Here is a 19,243-nt window from a genome sequence, read left to right as displayed (position 1 = left end):
AGCGAAATCAAAGTTGCCATAGAGCGCGTTCGGAGAAGTACGTACGTACAGTATACTACAATTGTGCAGCTGGTAAGTAGTCATTGCACCAGTTTGGATGATAGAGAAGCCGGACACTGTACTCCAAACAAATTGGAATTTAAACGCCGAAACTGTCGCGATTTACTGCTAAACTGACATTAGCTGGCTGGTACGTTTTGGACTGGATAATAGCCCGAATGTCAGGATTCGATCAAGAAAAGGCGTCCAACTACGACTACTTTCGACGTTGCTCTGCTCAATTTTTCGCCGATTGGCTCTATTCCTCGACTTAAAACGATTGAGAATTGTTTTTATTTTCAGTCCTCATGACGGAAATAAGCGAGAAGGATAACGAGCCCCAGCGGCGGGACCTCCAGAGACCACCGGCCACGGCAACCATCCAGCCGGAGTCCAAGGTAATTTAAAACACCTGCAGGGGGTAATTTTGTGCATATTCATCTTTTGGCATTTAAGTAATCATTATTGAGGGAATATTTCATGTTGTCATTGAGACCAAACCTAAAATGGATCATAATTCATATTTGATTGTGTCTTACAAGGTTTTTAGTTACCGTACGTCATTTCTAATATTATTGGTATTGCTATCACAAAATGGGTTGCTGTTGTGACAGTTTAAAAAACTAATTCTGAAAGTGATTCGTGTTTATTTAATTGGTCGTTCTTATTAATGGAAAGAAAAAATCTGTTTCTGTATTAAAATGAATCAAATAAACTATAAATATTTTCAAGAGTCAAAATTAAATAATAACTCATTCATTTTCCATTCCTCTTCGCGAGGGTGCCGGAGCCAACCCCAGCCAACTTTTGGCTGTCGGCAGGGAACACCAATAGGAACCTAAATTAATGTTTTTATGGAATTCATTAAACTTTAATGTGGTTAAACTGCATATACTACACATTTCTACATCACTTTAAATATCTTAGAAAAAAATGAAATACAGTAATATGCCAACACATTTTCTTCACCACTTAAGTTATTTTATGAATTAATTTCATCTCTCACCCGTCCAATTAAAAATAAAAGTATAGCGGGCCATAATTGAACATCCCGAGCATTTTATGCTTATTATTATCCTTTAGCGAAACTCTCAGTGTCTTGTGATGCTAATTAAGATCTTACATAAGAACTCCTAAGCTGCTGTAATTCTTGCCTTCTGACCTCACGCTTGTACAACATTGATTGCTGCCTCCCAATGCTAAACACAAAACAATAAACACACAGTCAAAGCATTTGTACCTAGACGGTCTGATTGTCTGCACTACCTGGAACACGAGGCTGTAATTTGCGACAGCTTTGACCTACGAGAAGTCATTATCAAAGAACCTCAACCAACAAATCACAAGGAGCCTGGCGGGTGACATTGTTGTTTTTGTGCTTGCCTCCAGTCTACACAATGTGTGTGGGGTGGATGTGTGAATTTATAGGCTAATTTCAGAGCAGATGTTTGTCTTGTTTGGCCTCCACTCGTAATTCTCGACAAGTGATTGAGCTTGTTCTCTGCATCTCGTTGACGGCGATAGACGGCAAATTTATTTGGCTTGGGAAAGTTGGCAGTGAACATCAAAATGGACGTTTTTTACAATTTGGTTGCCAAAACATTTCAGAAATTTGGTTGGATTCTTGCTAAACCAAACAACGCATGTTTCTTTATGCTAGTGCAGTAGTACGAAAGTAATTACAGTGTTACATACTTGAATTGAAAACACGAATAAAAGAAACACGATATTATATAGCTGCAAAACTAGTCTGATTTTATATGGCCGAAATATGTTTATGTAAGGGATAATGTAAAAATCTGTGGACTTAGAAAAGAACCTTGTGGAACACCACCACTATCTAGCTACATAGGGACAATGTGGAACTTTATGAAATGGCTCTTGCCTTGAATTTTGCTTGATATAGTGTCTTTTGAGTGCTTAGATAAGATGAGGTTAGTTTGGACATTAGTAAGAGGAAGGCAGAAGTGTGAACGTATGCCCGAGAGAACTGTGTACATAAAATAAAGATGTGGGATGGGGAGCAATATAAATTTTACTACTGCATAAAAAAGTGTTGCTCTGGGATAGGAGGGAACTAAGTTGATTGAAATATTTGCCAGTTCAAATGAGTTGGACGTCCATAGCTGTCAATGGTAGCCAATAAGTTAACCTTGTGAAACTTTCACTATAGAGTAGCCTTAGATGTTTTCACTCTTCACTGAAATGAAAATGGTTTAATCTGTCTAATATTTTTGGCTGAGAAATAATAACATTCTGAAATCTGTTTAAAAACTGGTCATTATCAAATTGTTACACCTACTTAAAAATCTTCCACAATGTATTCTAATAACTCCAGTAATTTCACTGCAGTTTTTAATAGAACGCTGCCGGGTGCTCGTAACAACAGCGTATCACTGATACTCCCAGCCCTCCTTTTGATGACAACAAAAATGCTAAAAAGCGACCTAAAAATAAATACTCCGCCCACAAAAATCTAGCATCCGCCATGTTTTCATCCTTACACTCCTTTGCGACAAGAGCCTTGTTCTCGAGCCCGTATGGGGAAAAAAAATGAGCACAGAGACTCGTGCCCGAGGCTTCTATAAATAGGCTGTTGTGAAGAATGCTGGGATAAATTAATGATTGAGTAGTGAGTGTGCGCTAGCAGAGGGGTGGCGAACACAAAACCCATGCCGTGGCCACTCCAATGGGTATTTCAATCCACTCCCTCACAATAACCACTACTATTTCTGCATATTATTTTACCATTGGGTAAGGTTTTCCGTATTTTGCTATTCTGACCCCCTTTTGCTGGTCGGATGTCTTGGGATTGTCATGATCTGGCATGTAAGGCGCACACTCGTAGTTCACGCCGGGTGCAAAGTGATTAGTCAGCGTGGAACCTGAGTGTTAAATCAAAGGTGACCTCATTTGTTTTGGTTCCAAGCAGCCACTAGGGCCCACTCAGACGGGCGAACAACCTTCTGCGCAAACCACGGAGAGCGAAGAACGAAGCCTCTGAGCTTTAACTTCCAAAATAGTCTCGCTCGCTTCCACTCATTAAATCCTCCGGGGCTATTTTGCGAAAAAATTAATGTGCTTTCTATGCATTATTCATGACACATTTCATCTGTGAGAAGAGATGTTTTTACTCCTGGCTTGTCATTATCTAAACACAGAACTAAAGGTGTTTGACCGTGCGACGTCGCCAATGATGATGGTATTAACAATGTGTCAGCCTTGGCATTAGTAGAATTTGAATGTCATTTCCACTTAGTATTTGACAGAAAGCCGTCAACGGGGACGAGCAGCTCACCCTCTTCGCGCAAATCCGCTGAATAAGCAGCAGTATCCCAGACGCAGGAAGTGGAGCTGGAGAAACGGCGTTGTCACCGCGCTCGCTCTTTCGCTCTCTATTCTCGGAGGACTTTCGCTTCAAATTCAAGCGCTGCATTTTATGCTAACTCACTTGAAGTGACATGCCAGGGTTGCTGTATGTGTGTTTATCTAAAATCAACATGTCACGCCAGCATGGGTAAAGTGCTTTTTATCTAAGAACAGGTAAATGCTGAATTGCATCCAAGTGGGAATTTTTTCCAAAGATAACCTAAAAAAAAATTCACATAAATTGGTAGGAACAGCAGATGTAAAAAAACCAGCAATGAAATTCCCAGTGAGGTGTCTTATCGACATTTTAAATGGCAGCTATTTTGAAAAGTCAACCCCAGATGAAAAATATAAATACAAAGACTATCCAATGAAAGATTACAATTTTTGCTTCATCTCGGACAAAAAGGTCGCCTTTAAAATGTTAAATTTGTTTGGCATTTGAACACGTTGCTTTCACTAAGTGTTTTGGATACGGCAGCATGTTAAGTCACAATGAAGTTTAATTTTATGGCTGAGTTTTTCGAACATGACAAAAAAAATCAACTTTTCATGACTGTGACCATTGTGACTAAGCCATTGATTATGTTTAATACTAACAACTATACACTTAGATAAGAATGACATTCATAATTAACCCATTATAGTGCAAGTAATTAAAAACAATTTAAAAAAGACCTGATCTCTGCACATTTTGGGTCATATAGGTCAAACTTAAAATGATTTAAAAAAGTTGCCTCAATCATTTATTTTTTAATGTTATTTATATATATTTGTATCTAACAATAAATGTAAAAATAAATAAAATATCAACTGAAAGTTTAATTAATTCAACTAAAATGAATAAAAATAGACAACAATTTGTAGACAAGTTTTTTTTCATTGTTTTTATACAATAGACATCCATTTCTTCTAAACTGTGAGCACTAACTCCAAATGCTCATGTTTCACTACCATTGACGGCATTAGACGTCAATGACAGCCAATGAGTTAAACATACTTCGAAGGCATCCAATGACTGAAGCGTGCCTTGTTCTCGTCTAGTATGCGTTTGTATTTTTGAATTCTTAACTCCGATGCGCTGGCAAAAAGTGGGTCAGCAGCTCTTCATCGCTCACACTAATTGGCATCTACGCTCTGAGAGGAAGAAAAGCTCCTACCTGCTCAATAATATCCACCGGGCTGCTTGCTCCAGAGTAAGCCTTAACCTCATCACCTCCCTTTTTTTTTCTGCGTCCGCGACGAGATGAAAAGAGGCAGATTTGCGGATAAACACGCCGCATCCGGCGGGCAGGCGGGTCCCGCTCGATGAAACCAATCAAACGTGAATTCTTAAAAGGCCCATCGATTGGCGTCCTCTCGCAAGGGATTGCAAATTTGTGAAGTCAAGAGCAGGGGCGAGGGAAAATAATCAAGGGCGTTCCTTGAAAAACGGACAAAAGTTCTTCTTTTGATTGAAAGTTTTGAGTTACAACTTGATTTTTTTCTCCAAGCATGCAATGAGGTGATTATTATTGTGTTCAATTTCCTTGCAGTTTCAGCGTCTGAGGCGCTCCCTTTCCTTTAAGTCGGTGATGCGCAGCAAAAGCGCGGACAACTTCTTCCATCGCAGCAACGGCGACCCCAGGCCCCCTTGCACGCTCATCATCGCCCCGCCGCCTTCGCCGCCGCCGTCCGTCCCGTCCGAGTCGCCTCTGGCCTACGAGCGGTCACCCTCGCTCTCGCCGGACATCAGCCCAAACACGTCGCTGTCTCGCTCGCCCGCCGTCAGCCCCACGTCTGCAGCGCCGCTCAAGATGCACAGTTTTCACGAGCACGTCTTTCGTAGGCCCACCAACTGCGAAAGATGTAAACACGTCATACAAGGTATGTGGAGGATCGTCTTTCAATGGCGTCAAATTCCAATTTCTAAAACAATCACATTCTTTTTATAGTTAACCCGCCAGTTTAATTCAAGTCTAATGTGATTGGGGGGTGGGAGACGGTACTCGGTCGTTTGGTCGCCGGTCTTTTGGTCGCCCGGAAGGTTATTGATAATTACCATTTAAATCGTTGCTCAAATTCCCTAAATACAAACTGCAAATTCTTATTTAGTCATACTTAATGCCCTATTAATTATTAGGCTAATGGAAAGCTCCAAATTTCCCATACTTTTATTGTGTTTTGTTGGAGAACTTGTTAAGACCCTGACTGACGTCCCTTCCTAATGGGACAACTCGTGTACATACAAACTACAAACTCTTATACACTCACACGTCCGCTCAGTGAAACTGCTCAGGGCCATTGTTGGCTTTTATTGATGCGTAGACTGTGTTGTTTTACCTTGTTTTGTCGCCGGTCTTTAGGTCGCCGTCTTTTGGTCGCTGGACTTTTGGTCGCAGTCTTTTGGTCGCCCGGACCCAAACAACGGGCGACCAAAAGTCCGGCGACCAAAAGACGGCGACCAAACGACCGCACATGGTGGGAGACGGAGCTAATTCAAGTCTAATGTGATTGGAGGGGTGGGAGACGGAGCCGTGACCATTTTTTTGCCAAATGCCCTACCCCTACTTCAAACTTATTTGCTTTTAAGGGGATTATTTGTTCTTTTTTATGCTTCCCGGGGCAAACAACGTTGATTTGTGCTTTGTTGTCAGTCCACAAATCTCACCGTGTAGACATCGTCTCCCAAGCCGCGCTGATAAATGTTACTCCCGGGCCGTCATCATCATCTGCGCTAATTCAGGCCCGACGCGTCTACGATCCGTCTGTCTGTGTGACTTCTGTAAATGTAATTAAAAGCGATGCAAATGTCTACGTAGGCCATTCCAAGCAAGGACTACGCTGCAAATCTTGCAAGATGGCGGCTCATCTGTGGTGCTCGGCGGAGCTGTCCCAGCAACCCTGCAATGGCAAGGTAAGGAGCAAACATGAACAACATTCTCGGTACTGAAAATTATACACCAGACAAAAAGCCACACAATTGGAGGGGCAAAAATTATCTCTAAATGACCCCCCCTATTTATACAGAAATTATTGCAATATATAATCATATAAAAAGGGCGACAAAAACAAAACTTCACAAAGCCCTTTTTTGCAAATCAGTTGTGCAGCACCAAAATAAGGCTGAAAACAAATTGTTTAGAGAATATATTCTGCAAAAAGAAACTCATAATGTAAAAAAATTCTCACCCAATGTGACGAATTGAGCTACTTTAGTTGTGATTTATTTTCTTTTTTCGGGTGGGTTATGTTTCAATTGTGTAAATATAGAAATATAAGTGTATATATATGTATACATATGTGTATATACATATACACATATATTAATATATATATTTATATATATACATATATACGTATATATATATTATATATATACATATATATATATATATACATATATATATATATATATATATATATATATATATATATATATATATATATATATATATATATATATATATATATATATATATATATATATTTGGATTGGACGTCCCTCTCCCTCAATGCCAGCTAATGTAAAGAAATACATTTTAAAAACGCAATCTTTTTTTACCCGATTCTGATCCCCTGAAAATGACGTGATTGGGGACATTCCTAATAAGGACACCATCTCCTTAATTTGTTGGAGTAACTGTAATCTGCCTCTCACTGTATGGCTATTTTCACATGGTAAGTACAGCAAAGTGACTCACGGAATGCGCCACAAGCCTCGGAATGCCATGCAATGGTTTCCCGAGTAAATGGCGTTTGAATCTCGCTAATGGGCTTAGCCACGGAACTCCCACCGTCTTGTACAAAGAGGATCAAGTCCCCTTTCAGAGCAAACATAAGATGCCCCGCAAAGACGATTAAGACACTGACCGATGTGTAAAGGTTAGAAAAGGTACAGAAAGAACGAGGACATTCTTCACGTCAAGTTGTGCAACAATAACCGACTTTTCCAAAGTTAAATCGATATCTGCCCCCGACCAGCTGGCCCGGTTTAATTCAGTGTGAAATTTGGCGCATTTGAGGGTAAGGAAGCGTCCGCCGTTGCTGTCCATTTGGCTGGCTGGGCACTCATCAAAGCAGAGGATTAGAGGTTTCAGGAAGGAGCAGCACATCTGCATAACTTCGCGCTGTGAAAATCTGCTTACGTCGTCGTGAGGATGAGCTGCTTCAACGTGAAATGGAATTTTGAAATGTTCATTATATTCGCTGGCGTCCAATGCGTTTGAACTAGGAGCTCTGGCAGTGAATGAGGGTTTTTTTAATGTATAAAGTGTTTTCTATGGGTTGTTGCGATTGTATTGGGTTTTGTTCATGAATCTCACATTTTTGTAGTAGGTTACCATTTTGTAATACAAGTGCGTTCAAAAGAGCAGTAAAAAAATGCTGACAACACCCGAATGTGTACTCATTTTCAGTGGCAGAGTGTGGTTTTTAATTTAAGGTAGCAATAAAGATGCTCAATGTTGTTGCTGTGGTGGCATCAGCGTTAATTTAATGCAAAGGACTATAGCTTCATTAAAGGGGACTGCTGAGCCTTCTTGGATCAAGTCAGAACCTGTGGAAATATTGCTTAGCCATCTCTTTTTCTCCCAAATGTTGGCTTTTTTATTGTTCGTGACTATTATGAGGAAGCAAAACAACTTGATCAATGTGAGAGGGAAAAAAATGACTTTGAGACGTCTGAGAACCGCCATGATGTGTTCTAATTTCATTCCTTGTGCTAAATAAAGCGCCCGTTGATATACTTGATCTTCTGCAGTCTGTCAGTAAATCGCGTGGTCATTTTTAGTCTTGCTTGATCAACATGAAAGAGTAATGTTTTTGTTGACATCTTTTTGGAGAAGATACTTTTGGAATCTCTGGCTAACCGGTAGAAGTCACGGTTATAACCTGTATTTTTTGTGTGCTTTTTGGACCCTCTTTTATTGTCAGCACGATCGGGCTCGTCTTCAGGGGTGACCTCACCTGCCCCAAGGGACGACAACGAGACTATTTATGGCTCAGTGTGACTTTGGTCGGACGCGGCGTTAGTGAAATGTAGACAACATGTCCAGAATGCCATTAATTGGATCTTGCTTGTCATTTAGTTAAATGGCAACAGCACTTTTTTTACTGTGATAATTCAATCAAGGCCTTTAGAAATGCCCCCCCCCAAAAATCACCTTTTCTGCGCATTGCACCAAAATATAACCCCAACGGTCCAATGAACAATAACTAAAACATCACTCCAGAATTCCAGTAACTTGCCCCGAATCCATTTGCGTTTTTATAACATGTTACCTGGCCACTTTTCTCTCTAATCTATGCATAGAAATGTGCCATTGTTGCATTTCTCTTGCTTCTTTTCACTCTCACATCACTTTTACCTGCACTTTCCCTTACCTGTCACTTTTCGTCTTTCCCCCGCACGCTGTCTTGAATCAGACGGGGGCTTTTAAAAGAAACTTCAGCTCACCTCTGCTAACCACAGAATCGCTGGGTGTCGTCAGAGAGGCGCCCGATGTGCAGGGTGAGTGAGGGAGGGCGTTTGATTGACGGGAATGTTCACGTTTGCCATCCAAAGTCCAATTTGTCAATTTGTCAATGTTCATTGTCTCTTAGCAGTTGATCCCGCCACAGTGGACCCCATTTACCAAGCTTTACGCTATGGGACATCGCTGGCTCAGATGAGTCGCTGCAGCTTTGGCAGCATCTCAGAGTCGCCTTTTCATGAGGTAGCTTTTATCCAAGTTAAAAAAGAATAATAATTGTATCTACCCTGAATTGAAATGACTTTTTCTCTATAGGATGAAAAGCATCCCGACAAGCTGGAGAATCAGCCAATCCCCGAAGAGGAGACCATTCCAGGAAGTATGTTATTGGATTGGATTGGATAACTTTATTCATCCCGTATTCGGGAAATTTCGTTGTCACAGTAGCAAGAGGGTGAGGATGCAGAAATAGGAAAGGCATTTTAGACATAAATAGATAGGTAATAAGTAAGTTAATAAATAAATACATGAATAAATATATAAATAAATAAGCGTGTTGCTGAAATATATATATATATATATATATATATATATATATATATATACATACACACATATGTGTACATACACATACAAGCACATATATACATACATATACATATATAAGCACATATATACATACATACACATACATATATAAGCACATATATACATACACATAGATATACATAAGCACATATATACATACATACACACATATATATAAGCACAAATATACATACATACACATACATATATATAAGCACATATATACATACATACACATACATATATATAAGGACATATATACATACATACATACATACACATACATATATACATACATACACAGATGTACATGCATGCATACGGTAGGTCTTAACACTCATGAATCACTCAATCATCAACACTTATGAACCTCTTCATTAAATTTCACGCACATATAGAGTTTTTCTTCTTCATTGGGTTTATGTGTGTGTGTGTGTGTGTGTGTCCAGTGCTTACCCCTCCTGAAAGCGAGAAGGCAGATTCTGAAGAACGAGTCAGCTTGAAGGTTTTGATCTTTTTCTTCATCTTCCCCCATCTCTTACCCCAGTTCTCCTTTGACTAACCCATTATATTTCCCTTAGACTCCCAAGCGTGTTGGAATCCATTCCATGCACACTTACGTTGCTCTTTACAAGTTCCTGCCTCAGGAGAACAATGACTTGGAATTACGGTGAGTCCTGTTATTTTTATATCTACATTATTATCTGTTGTAGTTGTAATAATATAACTATGAGCCATTAGAACAGTGACATATAGAATAGCATCAGCAGACCTTGTTGGATATATTAGTGCTGGGCGATGTAACAATATATATTACTGAAGCCAAATTAATTCATGAATTTTTCATTGCCTTCAATTTTAATGAAATGTAATGACTGTACATTGACTGTGTCAACCCTGAAACACTGATACTTCCAAGCTAAATGATGCGGAATGACCACTAGATGTTCTTACACCAGCAAATAGGAGTGTGATAAATTACCACACATCACTAACATATGGTGCATTGAAAAACAAAAAAAATGAGGTGGTGAGCACCAATTTGCTACTAGAACTACTATATTAGGATGTAATTAGCCACTAAGACAATGAACATTTGTGAATTGATTAACCAATCCACTACCTTTTCATGGTGATAGACATCCAATCCATTTGGATTAGAGTGCTGACATTGAATCGCTGCCGGGCCTCCCAGTCTAAAAAGATCGGATGTCTATCACTGTCATGGGCAGACAATTAATTAATTTAGCGCACTAGTAGGAAGAAAACAATTAACCCGCTTGTGCGTTTGCCGCAGGCCCGGCGATCGAGTGAAAGTCACAGATGACGCCAACGAGGACTGGTGGAAGGTGAGTGGGTCTCGTTGCCGTCATCTTTGTTCTGGCGGCTCCCGTTACCTTTTGTGAGCAAATGCCACCCCGGCACTCGTGCAATCAGTTAAGCCTCCTCCAGTCTGCGAGCAGCGAGACTTGAGAGCCTCCTGGTTGCTTTTGAAGGTCAATGGACGTGGGTGGGGTGTGGATACCTTCTCTTTTGATAAGACTTGTGCTAAACATACTAAATGTATTTGTCGAGTTTGCCAATTAATCCGTGTTGGAGGCAGCTCTTCTGATGTTGTTAATTATAGAAACATGTTATGTATTGTGTTTTAAGATCATTACGTAATAGACATACTAAAAAAATCCCAATGAAATGAGAGCAGAAATAAAACAAGGTGTGCTTGCATATGATTGGACGTACTAGTCTTAATTAGGGTTGGGTACTGCAGCGTAAAGCATATTGCATTATGAAGCATTATGGTAAAGGCACATTTCAATACACACATTTTTCAGATGAATGAAAAACAGAAAAACTGAAAACACTGTTTTGCCAAATTCTATTTATCACATGCTACAGTTAACAGTTTTTACAAATTTTAGCTATCTAGCGATAGGTGTATACACCTACGACTACATATATTATTTTTATAACAACCCTGCAAAAATATACAAATCATTAATCATGAGATTCTGGTGATTGTATTTGACGTCATATGGGCGGTCGCCAGTCGGTCATAGGCACACATATAAATAGACGAGCATTCGCAGTCATGATCACACCGCCACCGAGTGGTAACGAACCCACGCTGCCCATCCCGAAGTCAGAAGGAAGAACCCCTGCCCTGTCCGGAGGTCTTACGTGAAGGGTTATTTCAAAGGGTCAGCATAATCATGTTTTCAAGCCTGTTTACATAGCCTTGCTGCCAAAAACACAATTTTGAAAGGCTTTTTGGCTGCATGGAAAACACGCTCAGTGTGTGTGTCTTGCGTTTACTCATCAGGGGAAAAGCCAGAACAAGGTGGGATATTTCCCTGCCAACTTTGTGCAGCGGGTGCGTCCTGGCGAACGGGTGTGGAAGGTCACGGCCAGTTTCCACGGCAACCGAGACAAAGGCCAGATGACAGTGAAAGAGGCCCAGGTGACCACTCACACAGAGTGAATGTGTTACTAACAATATATGCAAATGTATGCTAACGGAAAGTGCTGAAATGACAAAAGTATATTTGCATTGTCATGAAGTTCACTTTTCGCCTCTGTTTTTGGAAAACGTTACAATTTTTTTTGTGTTTTCTGTCCTTCTTTTGTCTGTATCGTCCCTGCTTATCGCTTTCCATTGGTCTGGTCACCCCATCATCCCCACCATTTTTTTTAAACCCATCAAATATCTTTAATCAACCGATCCTTACATTCCCCCCATTTCCTATTCATTTTTAATCTCTCAAATTGACGTATTCCTCAATTCCTTCCCAAATCATTCCAAAAACCTTGCATTATTCGCCCCGCATTCTCCCATGGCAGATCTGCGTGGGCAAGAACGAGGAGACGGACGGCTGCCTGCGGCTAAGCAGCGGGAAAAAGCGAGGCTTGGTGCCGGCAGACTTTTTGCTCGAAATATGACAGCTAATGCTAATAATACTAATAGAAATTGATGAAGAAACCCTCGGGAATGTTCCCCCCAGCCCCCCACAAAATGTTGCACATTGAGAATGACAGCTTTGCTTGTTGTTTTTTCTTTCAAACGGCTGGTGTAGCGCCACGTAGTGTCCGTACAATAAGTCGGGCTACCTCAGTACTTACTGAGAAAACGTGATAGAACGTCAGGATTTGGGGAGAGTTTGTTTTTTCGTTACTCTGTTCTTAATGTTCACATAATACTAACCAGATTCCAATCTGCCTTATCTGCTGTATTGGTGGCGAATGATAGTATTTCGAATGAAAATGGCATCTTTTGCGTAAAAGCAATACGTTGTATATACAGTAAAGCCTTCTTGTGACTTGCTTATCTGAAACAGTATAGCCATGCAGGAGGCAACCAATAAGGGCATTGATATCTCACATTTGAAAAGTGAGGTGGAATGAAAGTATTCACAGCGTCTCACTCTGGATGCTCGATTTATCACTGAAACACTATGCACACGCCGTTTCGTCGCTGGGTTAGGGTTAGCGTAGTACATCCAGAAAGCATATACAACCCCTCACTTTTCAACATTTTCTATGCACACGCCATTTAGTCGCTCACTTGGGCTCAGGATCCCTTTTTGACGTTGCAGTAGTATATTGCCTAATAAAGTGCGATGAACCCTCCACGGATTTGTTTGTGTATCTTTTCTGGATGCGATTGACAGCATGTAACGAGGGGATGCCAGCTAATGAATAGACCGAAGACATTTAGCAAAAGCGTCGTTCTATGCACATTCGTCGTTTTGTTTGCCCGTAGACCTCAGGATGAACCACCACGTTCACCGCGCGGCCTTCCCGGGAAAACTGTCCCGCTCGTAATGAGCGTAAGTAATACCATTTAGTCCCAATAAAAGTCATTGGCAGCGGAAAAGCTGCTGGCAGGCCGCTGACGAGTCTGGCGCAGAGTGTGTGCGTTTCTTCTGTGGCGCAATTTCTCAAATGATGACCCAATTCTGTTATCAGACTGGATGAAAAATGTGTTGGAAAGACGAGAGCGGCAGGACATCAGGCTTGCCGTGATGGAATAGACATTCATCATCATGACAAGTGCATGTGAAGATCCATACATGAATGTTGGAGCCAAAAGTTAAACTAGCAGCCTACGAACTGAAAGGTGGGTGATAGACAAAATTGAGGTAAGCTGACCTTTTATTGCTCTTTGAAATTTTATTTTTGTCTAAATGATATACGTTAAGTATATGTCAGGGGTGTCAGACTCGGGTTGGTCCGCGGGCGGGCCACTTTAACGTCAACTTGATTTCACGTGGGCCGGACCATTTTAGATATAATTAGATTTCTTTTAATAAATGGATTAAAAGAACTGGATTAAAAGCCAAAAAGTACAAACAGGGTTTAAAATCAACTCCACTCCTTTTTAAGCCCCGTTAAGGTGAACTAGGAACGTCGCACCAACGTCCCCTATGCTGCGTTCACACTTGAATCGCTGCACCTCTTTTTCACGCGATGTTGACAGCTTGGGGGAAACAAAACGTCCACGCTGCAAAGTGCCAAAGGAAATTGCGGGCTGAAAATAGCACTTGATTACACGTTCGGGTTGAGACAGGGGGGGAAAGATTTCCAAATGCAGTGATACTCTCTGCATAATATTTGACCTTTGCTGGCAGTTAATGATCACGTTACAGTGCTATTAACTCGCTGCCAACCCTCCTAGTTCATATGAATTGGACGGCTATTGCCATGAGTGGCAGACAAGATCTTATTGAGTGGCACAACATGCAGTCTTAAAGGGGGGTGAATACCGCTGTGGGTGAGTCAGCACTTATCACAGATGGTTTTTTGTTTGTATTTTTACTAACTGGATTAAACCCGTGTGGCACGTCGTCACAACTCAACCCTCAGCCCGCCCACCCCAACACCTGTTTTTCCTCCATCTTGTCGTTTTGATGTCAAGTGACCTGACCTGAAATGAAATGTGACCAATCAGCAGTTTTGAAAATAGTGAACACACCTCCAACCGAAAAATCAGAGAAATAAATACTTGAGTAAATATACCCAAAGTATTTGCACTCGGAAGCTGGGAGGTTAATGAGGACGCCGCTGTTGGCGAGACGCTTGCTTCTTTTATCTTTAATGTTCCTTATAATGACCCCGGGGAGCGCTGCAATGATTTATCTCCGCTCAACACGGCTCCTTATGCATTAGTCAAAGAGGAAAAAAAACTTTGTTGTATCTCCCTAATGGCTCGGTAAACACAATTTTCACATAGTAGTAGTGCTTCTGGTTACACATTGACTCAATGACAAAGTGACAATTAAATCTGTTTTAAGAGTGATTATTCACACTGCTGATGCACCTTTTAGTGTTTCAACAAACAGAATAACAAAAAAGGGGGAAAAAAGAATGTGGTTTTAGTGTCACTTTCCATTAGGGCTGCCACGATTAATTGACAACTAACTAATTACCCTATTAATCGACAACTTTTCTTATCGTTGAGACATTGCTCACCTAAAAATTCTTCAAATCTCTCTATTCTTTATTAGTACATAAAATGCACAGCTTTCACCAGCTGGCAGATGTAAAAACATGATTTAAATATAAAACAATTAGCCAACTTGTTACAAAAATCAGTTATTTAATCAACTATCATAATTTTTTTTTTGCCAGCCCTATTTTCTGGTTGATTATTGGTCATGGTTGGTTAAATATTTTACACATAGATGTGCTCAAATATTTATGTTGTTTTTTTTTGCACTTGACTATAATTGTTATGGTTACACTAAAATATATGATGCTGATTAGCCTGTATAAATATAATATGGCAAAATTCAATTATAAGACGCACTTGACTATAATTGTTATAGTTAGACCAAAATATATGATGCTGATTAGCCTGTATAAATATAAAATGGCAACATTCAATTATAAGCCGCAAGGTCCAAAAATTAAAGGACTCTTACAGTCAAACAACGTGCCAATTGGGCCCTAATGTTCACCCCTAGTTAACCGTAGTTGCTTTCAAAGCAGAAAATGCCTGTGAAAATCTTAAAAGCGCATTTGAAAATCCATTAAGTCGCAAAGAAAGGCATTTAAAATCAAGCCTTTTTTGTCGTGCTCTCCTTGACTCACGTCACAGCACATTTGCCGATACAGCGGTATGAATTTTTCAGCTCCTTTCCCTAAGCTCTTTTCTCGGCTTGTATTTTGAAATATATATTGAATGATATCTACACGCTGACGTTTGAGTTTGCAGCGCCTGAAATTGGAGACAATGGGAAAAGATCATCTTTTTTACTAACTACCACAACTCAATCTCTGAATATTATACATAGAAATGAACTGGCAGTGAATTACTAGTTACTTTGACACATTGTGGGATGTGAGCAGAACCTTTGATGATTGATCATGGAGCATAAATTTCAAATGACTGCTCTATATTTTCATCTCATAGCCTTGTGAGTGCCACTCAATTCCCAGCATTTGCACTTGAAATGTAAATTCTTGATCTTGTGCATTAATGTCCACACACTCAGCCAAGCATGCATCCACTAAACAACCTTAAAAAAAAGAAAAAAACAACCAAATGTAAATCCATATCACATTTGTCACCCCACTGTTAATTAAACCTCTCCCGCTTAGTTGCAAAAGCGAGAAAATAAATCACGCCGTAGCTTAACAGTTTAGAATTTTAATGCATTTAGTATTTGCTGACTCATTTATTATTTAATGAAGCGTTTTTGTTTGCTGCCTCCAGCTGTTTTTTTGTTGTTGTTGTCTGAGCCTTGAAGCTCCGCCTCCAAGGACATCATTTTACAGATATAAATATTATTTATAAGCCATATGTTAAATAAAAACAGACACCCGAGGCAGCAAAGCGGGTCAAAGTAATGTTGAGTTGCTATTACTATTGTTACATGTGGAAAATTGGACTAGTTGCGCTTTGAAGATAGTGTAAAAAATGAAGAGCAGCTCATCTTCCTTCACCTCGTCTAATTCCGTTAATGCTCACACTCCCAGTAGCACCGCCCCGAAATGAACAAACGAGATGAGGCGAGCCGCAAAATGGCCTCCACTCATCCACAAGCCTCTCATTTACTCTACCTCTATAAACATTGACTGCAGTGTGGCCTATTCCTGTGGACATTATAAAATATGGATCATGGAATTAAGTGGGCAGGCGTGGTTTAACTCATTCACTGCTATGGCTTTAATTAATTGGCTGGTCTACGGCCATCCATGGCAGTCAATAAGTGATGAATAAACTCACATCAGGAACATTCATTTCCAATGATGTGCAATCATTCACTGCCAGATTTTCCAATTCAATTGGATTGGACATTTGTCTTTTTTAATGCCACCAAAACATCATTCACTGTCAGTCCTTTCAGTTTAAATGAATTGAACTTTTATCACATTCTATTTTTTTCCTCAAAAATAATATAAACAAGTTGGACTTTTCGGTTAGGAAACACATACAAAAGACTGATTTTTTTGGTAGCTGAAACAAATTGGCATTTCCATTCATTTTAGAGGAATCGGTAATTTAGGTTATTACCGTGACCATGGTACAAATTTATCTAAAGCAGGGGTACTCACACTCTTTTGCTCCAAGATCTACTTTTCACAGAGTTAACCTCCCACGATCTACCTTTTTTACAGGCCACAGGCAAAGCTCAGCAGTTATGTAATGATAGACCTCCCTTTAGATACTATCAACATGTATGGGAGCTTCAGCGATTCTCGTTAAAGAGAGGCTAGCTAAGGAAATTGACAGACAGGAGGGATCATAATGTTCGTTGTGCAATCTACCAATAGTACCCGAGTGACCTACCAATAGATCCTTGGCGATCTACCGGTAGATCACAATTTACGTAATGGGCACCCTTGGTCTAAAATTGAGTATTCACCCAGACATCATTAAATGTGGCATGTCCCAATGTGGAAATATTGATCACTGCTGCCACCTTTAGGAGACTCACACTATGTTTAGTAGGAACTGTATAAAAAGAAAAAAACGTAAAATTTTGTAAACAAGCTCATTACTAACGTAGTTTTATATCATATCAGTATGTGCCATTATAATTAAGAGTATATTTTGTGATCCTCTTATGTAGATTCTTAATTGTAGGTCACTGCTATTTTCATTCCAATGTTTTCAAGGAAAAAAACGAACCATACCAAGACGTGGTTAACTGAAGCCAATTTATTTATAACAAAAAAGCTAAGTATAACATCATCATTGCTATTTTTTAGCTTCATCCTCTTTGGCCAAGCTCTTGATGAACTCTTCCTTTTTGGCCAGGATACGTTCTTCTCTGCGCTTGCGCGCCTCCTTTGTCTTTGTGCGACGGGCTTCGGCTTGGTCGCTGCGTAAAAGGCACAAGTATCAATACCGTTGAATGTAGCGCCATTCAGCCCCCAAATATGAACCCAATCAATAAGAGAACTAAATACTTACGACAGGAGCTTCTTGCGAGCTTTGTCTGCCTTTAGTTTGTGGATGTGCTCCATCAAGATGCGTTTGTTTTTGAACACATTACCCTTAGCCTTCAGGTACAGACTATGGTACCTGTAAAAAGCGAGATAATATTTCATTTAAAATCCTCCGTTTTAGAAAAGGGCTCACTTCCCACTTACATGTGCCTGTCAATCTTCTTGGACTCCCTGTAGCGGCGGAGGAGACGGCGCAGAATCCTCATGCGCCGCATCCAAATCAGTTTCTCGGGCATACGGGCGTTGGCAGTACCCTTCCTCTTACCTAAAAGTGCAGGGATACAGAGTTTATAGTTATAGTCAAGGACTGGTGTGTGACTGAGTGTCAGGAAATGAAAGTGGAGGCCCACCATAGCCCATGTGACGTCCCTTGCGCCGTGCTAATGTATTCTTGCGGCAACGGGCACGGGAGTGGACCGTCACAGGCTTTCTGATGATGAGGCCATCCTTCACCAGCTTGCGGATCTGCTGGCCTGTTGAAAAATTGTACAGGTTCAGTGATCGGGATTTAAATAGAATGGTGGGGGGGACGTAGGCGGTGGTCCAAACAACTCACGAGAGTTGGCGTTGGCGATCTCATTGGTTTCGTTGGGGTCCAGCCAAACCTTCTTTTTGCCACAGCCCAAGACGCTGGATGCCAAGCGCTTCTGGAGCCTAAGCATACTAAAGAAACGAGTTTGGTGAAGAGAAATATGAAGTTATGAACCTGATAGGCAAAAATGTCCAAGATCTAAATCGCAATGGCAGTGCCCAAACAAGTTTACAGCCCCTACTGCATCAGATTGCGTCTAAATGTATCTTTACAATTCCAAATAGCATTAAACTTGTTAGTTACTCCCAAAAAGGTATGTGCTTGCATCATGTTTCATATGGATTGATCAAACGAGTGTCTGCACTAACATGACTTACTTTTCAAGGGAATTTACGCTCGTTCATGCATGAAATAACAAATCTAGTTTAAATAATGGTGACTAAACCTCCCGTGATTACATTAGTCATTACATGTGGCCTTTAGCTTTGTTGTGACATTATTATGAGGCTATGTGCCTATGAAAACGAATCAAGGTTTGATTGACACCACCATTAAAGCAGTGGCTTTATTCTAGTTTTAAAGACGCCAATCGATTGTCATGGCAACATCTAACCTTTTAAATTAATACACTTTTGGCCGTCAAACGGCGAACTGACCTCATGCTTGCAGCTAGCTTGACGAAAGAAGGAAACTGGTCGATCTGGTCGAAACCATTGTGGGGTGACGTGGGCACTACAGCTGATATAGATGGCAAAATAAACCCATAATTTTATTGTAACATTTTAAAATATGTTAATCACTCAAAAAAACT

At 40.3% G+C, this 19,243-nt stretch overlaps 2 protein-coding genes across 3 annotated transcripts; one reads left to right on the top strand and one right to left on the bottom strand.

The window, feature by feature from the left end:
- The first annotated feature begins 18 nt into the window (after positions 1–18).
- Positions 19–13,073, top strand: LOC144092798 (SH3 and cysteine-rich domain-containing protein 2-like). Its single transcript, XM_077625894.1, has 12 exons — positions 19–72; positions 343–437; positions 4,944–5,274; positions 6,210–6,304; positions 8,815–8,899; positions 8,992–9,104; positions 9,177–9,240; positions 9,899–9,954; positions 10,031–10,119; positions 10,747–10,798; positions 11,770–11,907; positions 12,288–13,073. The coding sequence occupies exons 2-12, from the start codon at positions 348–350 to the stop codon at positions 12,384–12,386; spliced, it is 1,212 nt and encodes a 403-aa protein (XP_077482020.1). The 5' UTR covers positions 19–72; positions 343–347; the 3' UTR covers positions 12,387–13,073.
- A 4,519-nt stretch (positions 13,074–17,592) lies between these two features.
- Positions 17,593–19,238, bottom strand: LOC144092696 (large ribosomal subunit protein eL19-like). 2 transcript variants are annotated; one of them, XM_077625730.1, is made up of 6 exons: positions 19,089–19,238; positions 18,457–18,563; positions 18,251–18,373; positions 18,045–18,165; positions 17,866–17,976; positions 17,593–17,773 (listed from the first exon to the last, which is right to left on the bottom strand). In XM_077625730.1, the coding sequence occupies exons 1-6, from the start codon at positions 19,091–19,093 to the stop codon at positions 17,650–17,652; spliced, it is 591 nt and encodes a 196-aa protein (XP_077481856.1). In that variant the 5' UTR covers positions 19,094–19,238; the 3' UTR covers positions 17,593–17,649. The 2 variants fall into 2 exon arrangements, with proteins under 2 accessions (XP_077481856.1, XP_077481857.1); XM_077625731.1 differs by lacking the exon at positions 19,089–19,238 and adding an exon at positions 18,810–19,050.
- Positions 19,239–19,243: the final 5 nt, after the last annotated feature.

The sequence above is a fragment of the Stigmatopora argus genome, chromosome 18 (assembly GCF_051989625.1).
Source record: "Stigmatopora argus isolate UIUO_Sarg chromosome 18, RoL_Sarg_1.0, whole genome shotgun sequence".
Lineage (NCBI taxonomy): Eukaryota > Metazoa > Chordata > Actinopteri > Syngnathiformes > Syngnathidae > Stigmatopora > Stigmatopora argus.
This window is presented reverse-complemented; position numbering and strand designations above follow the sequence as displayed.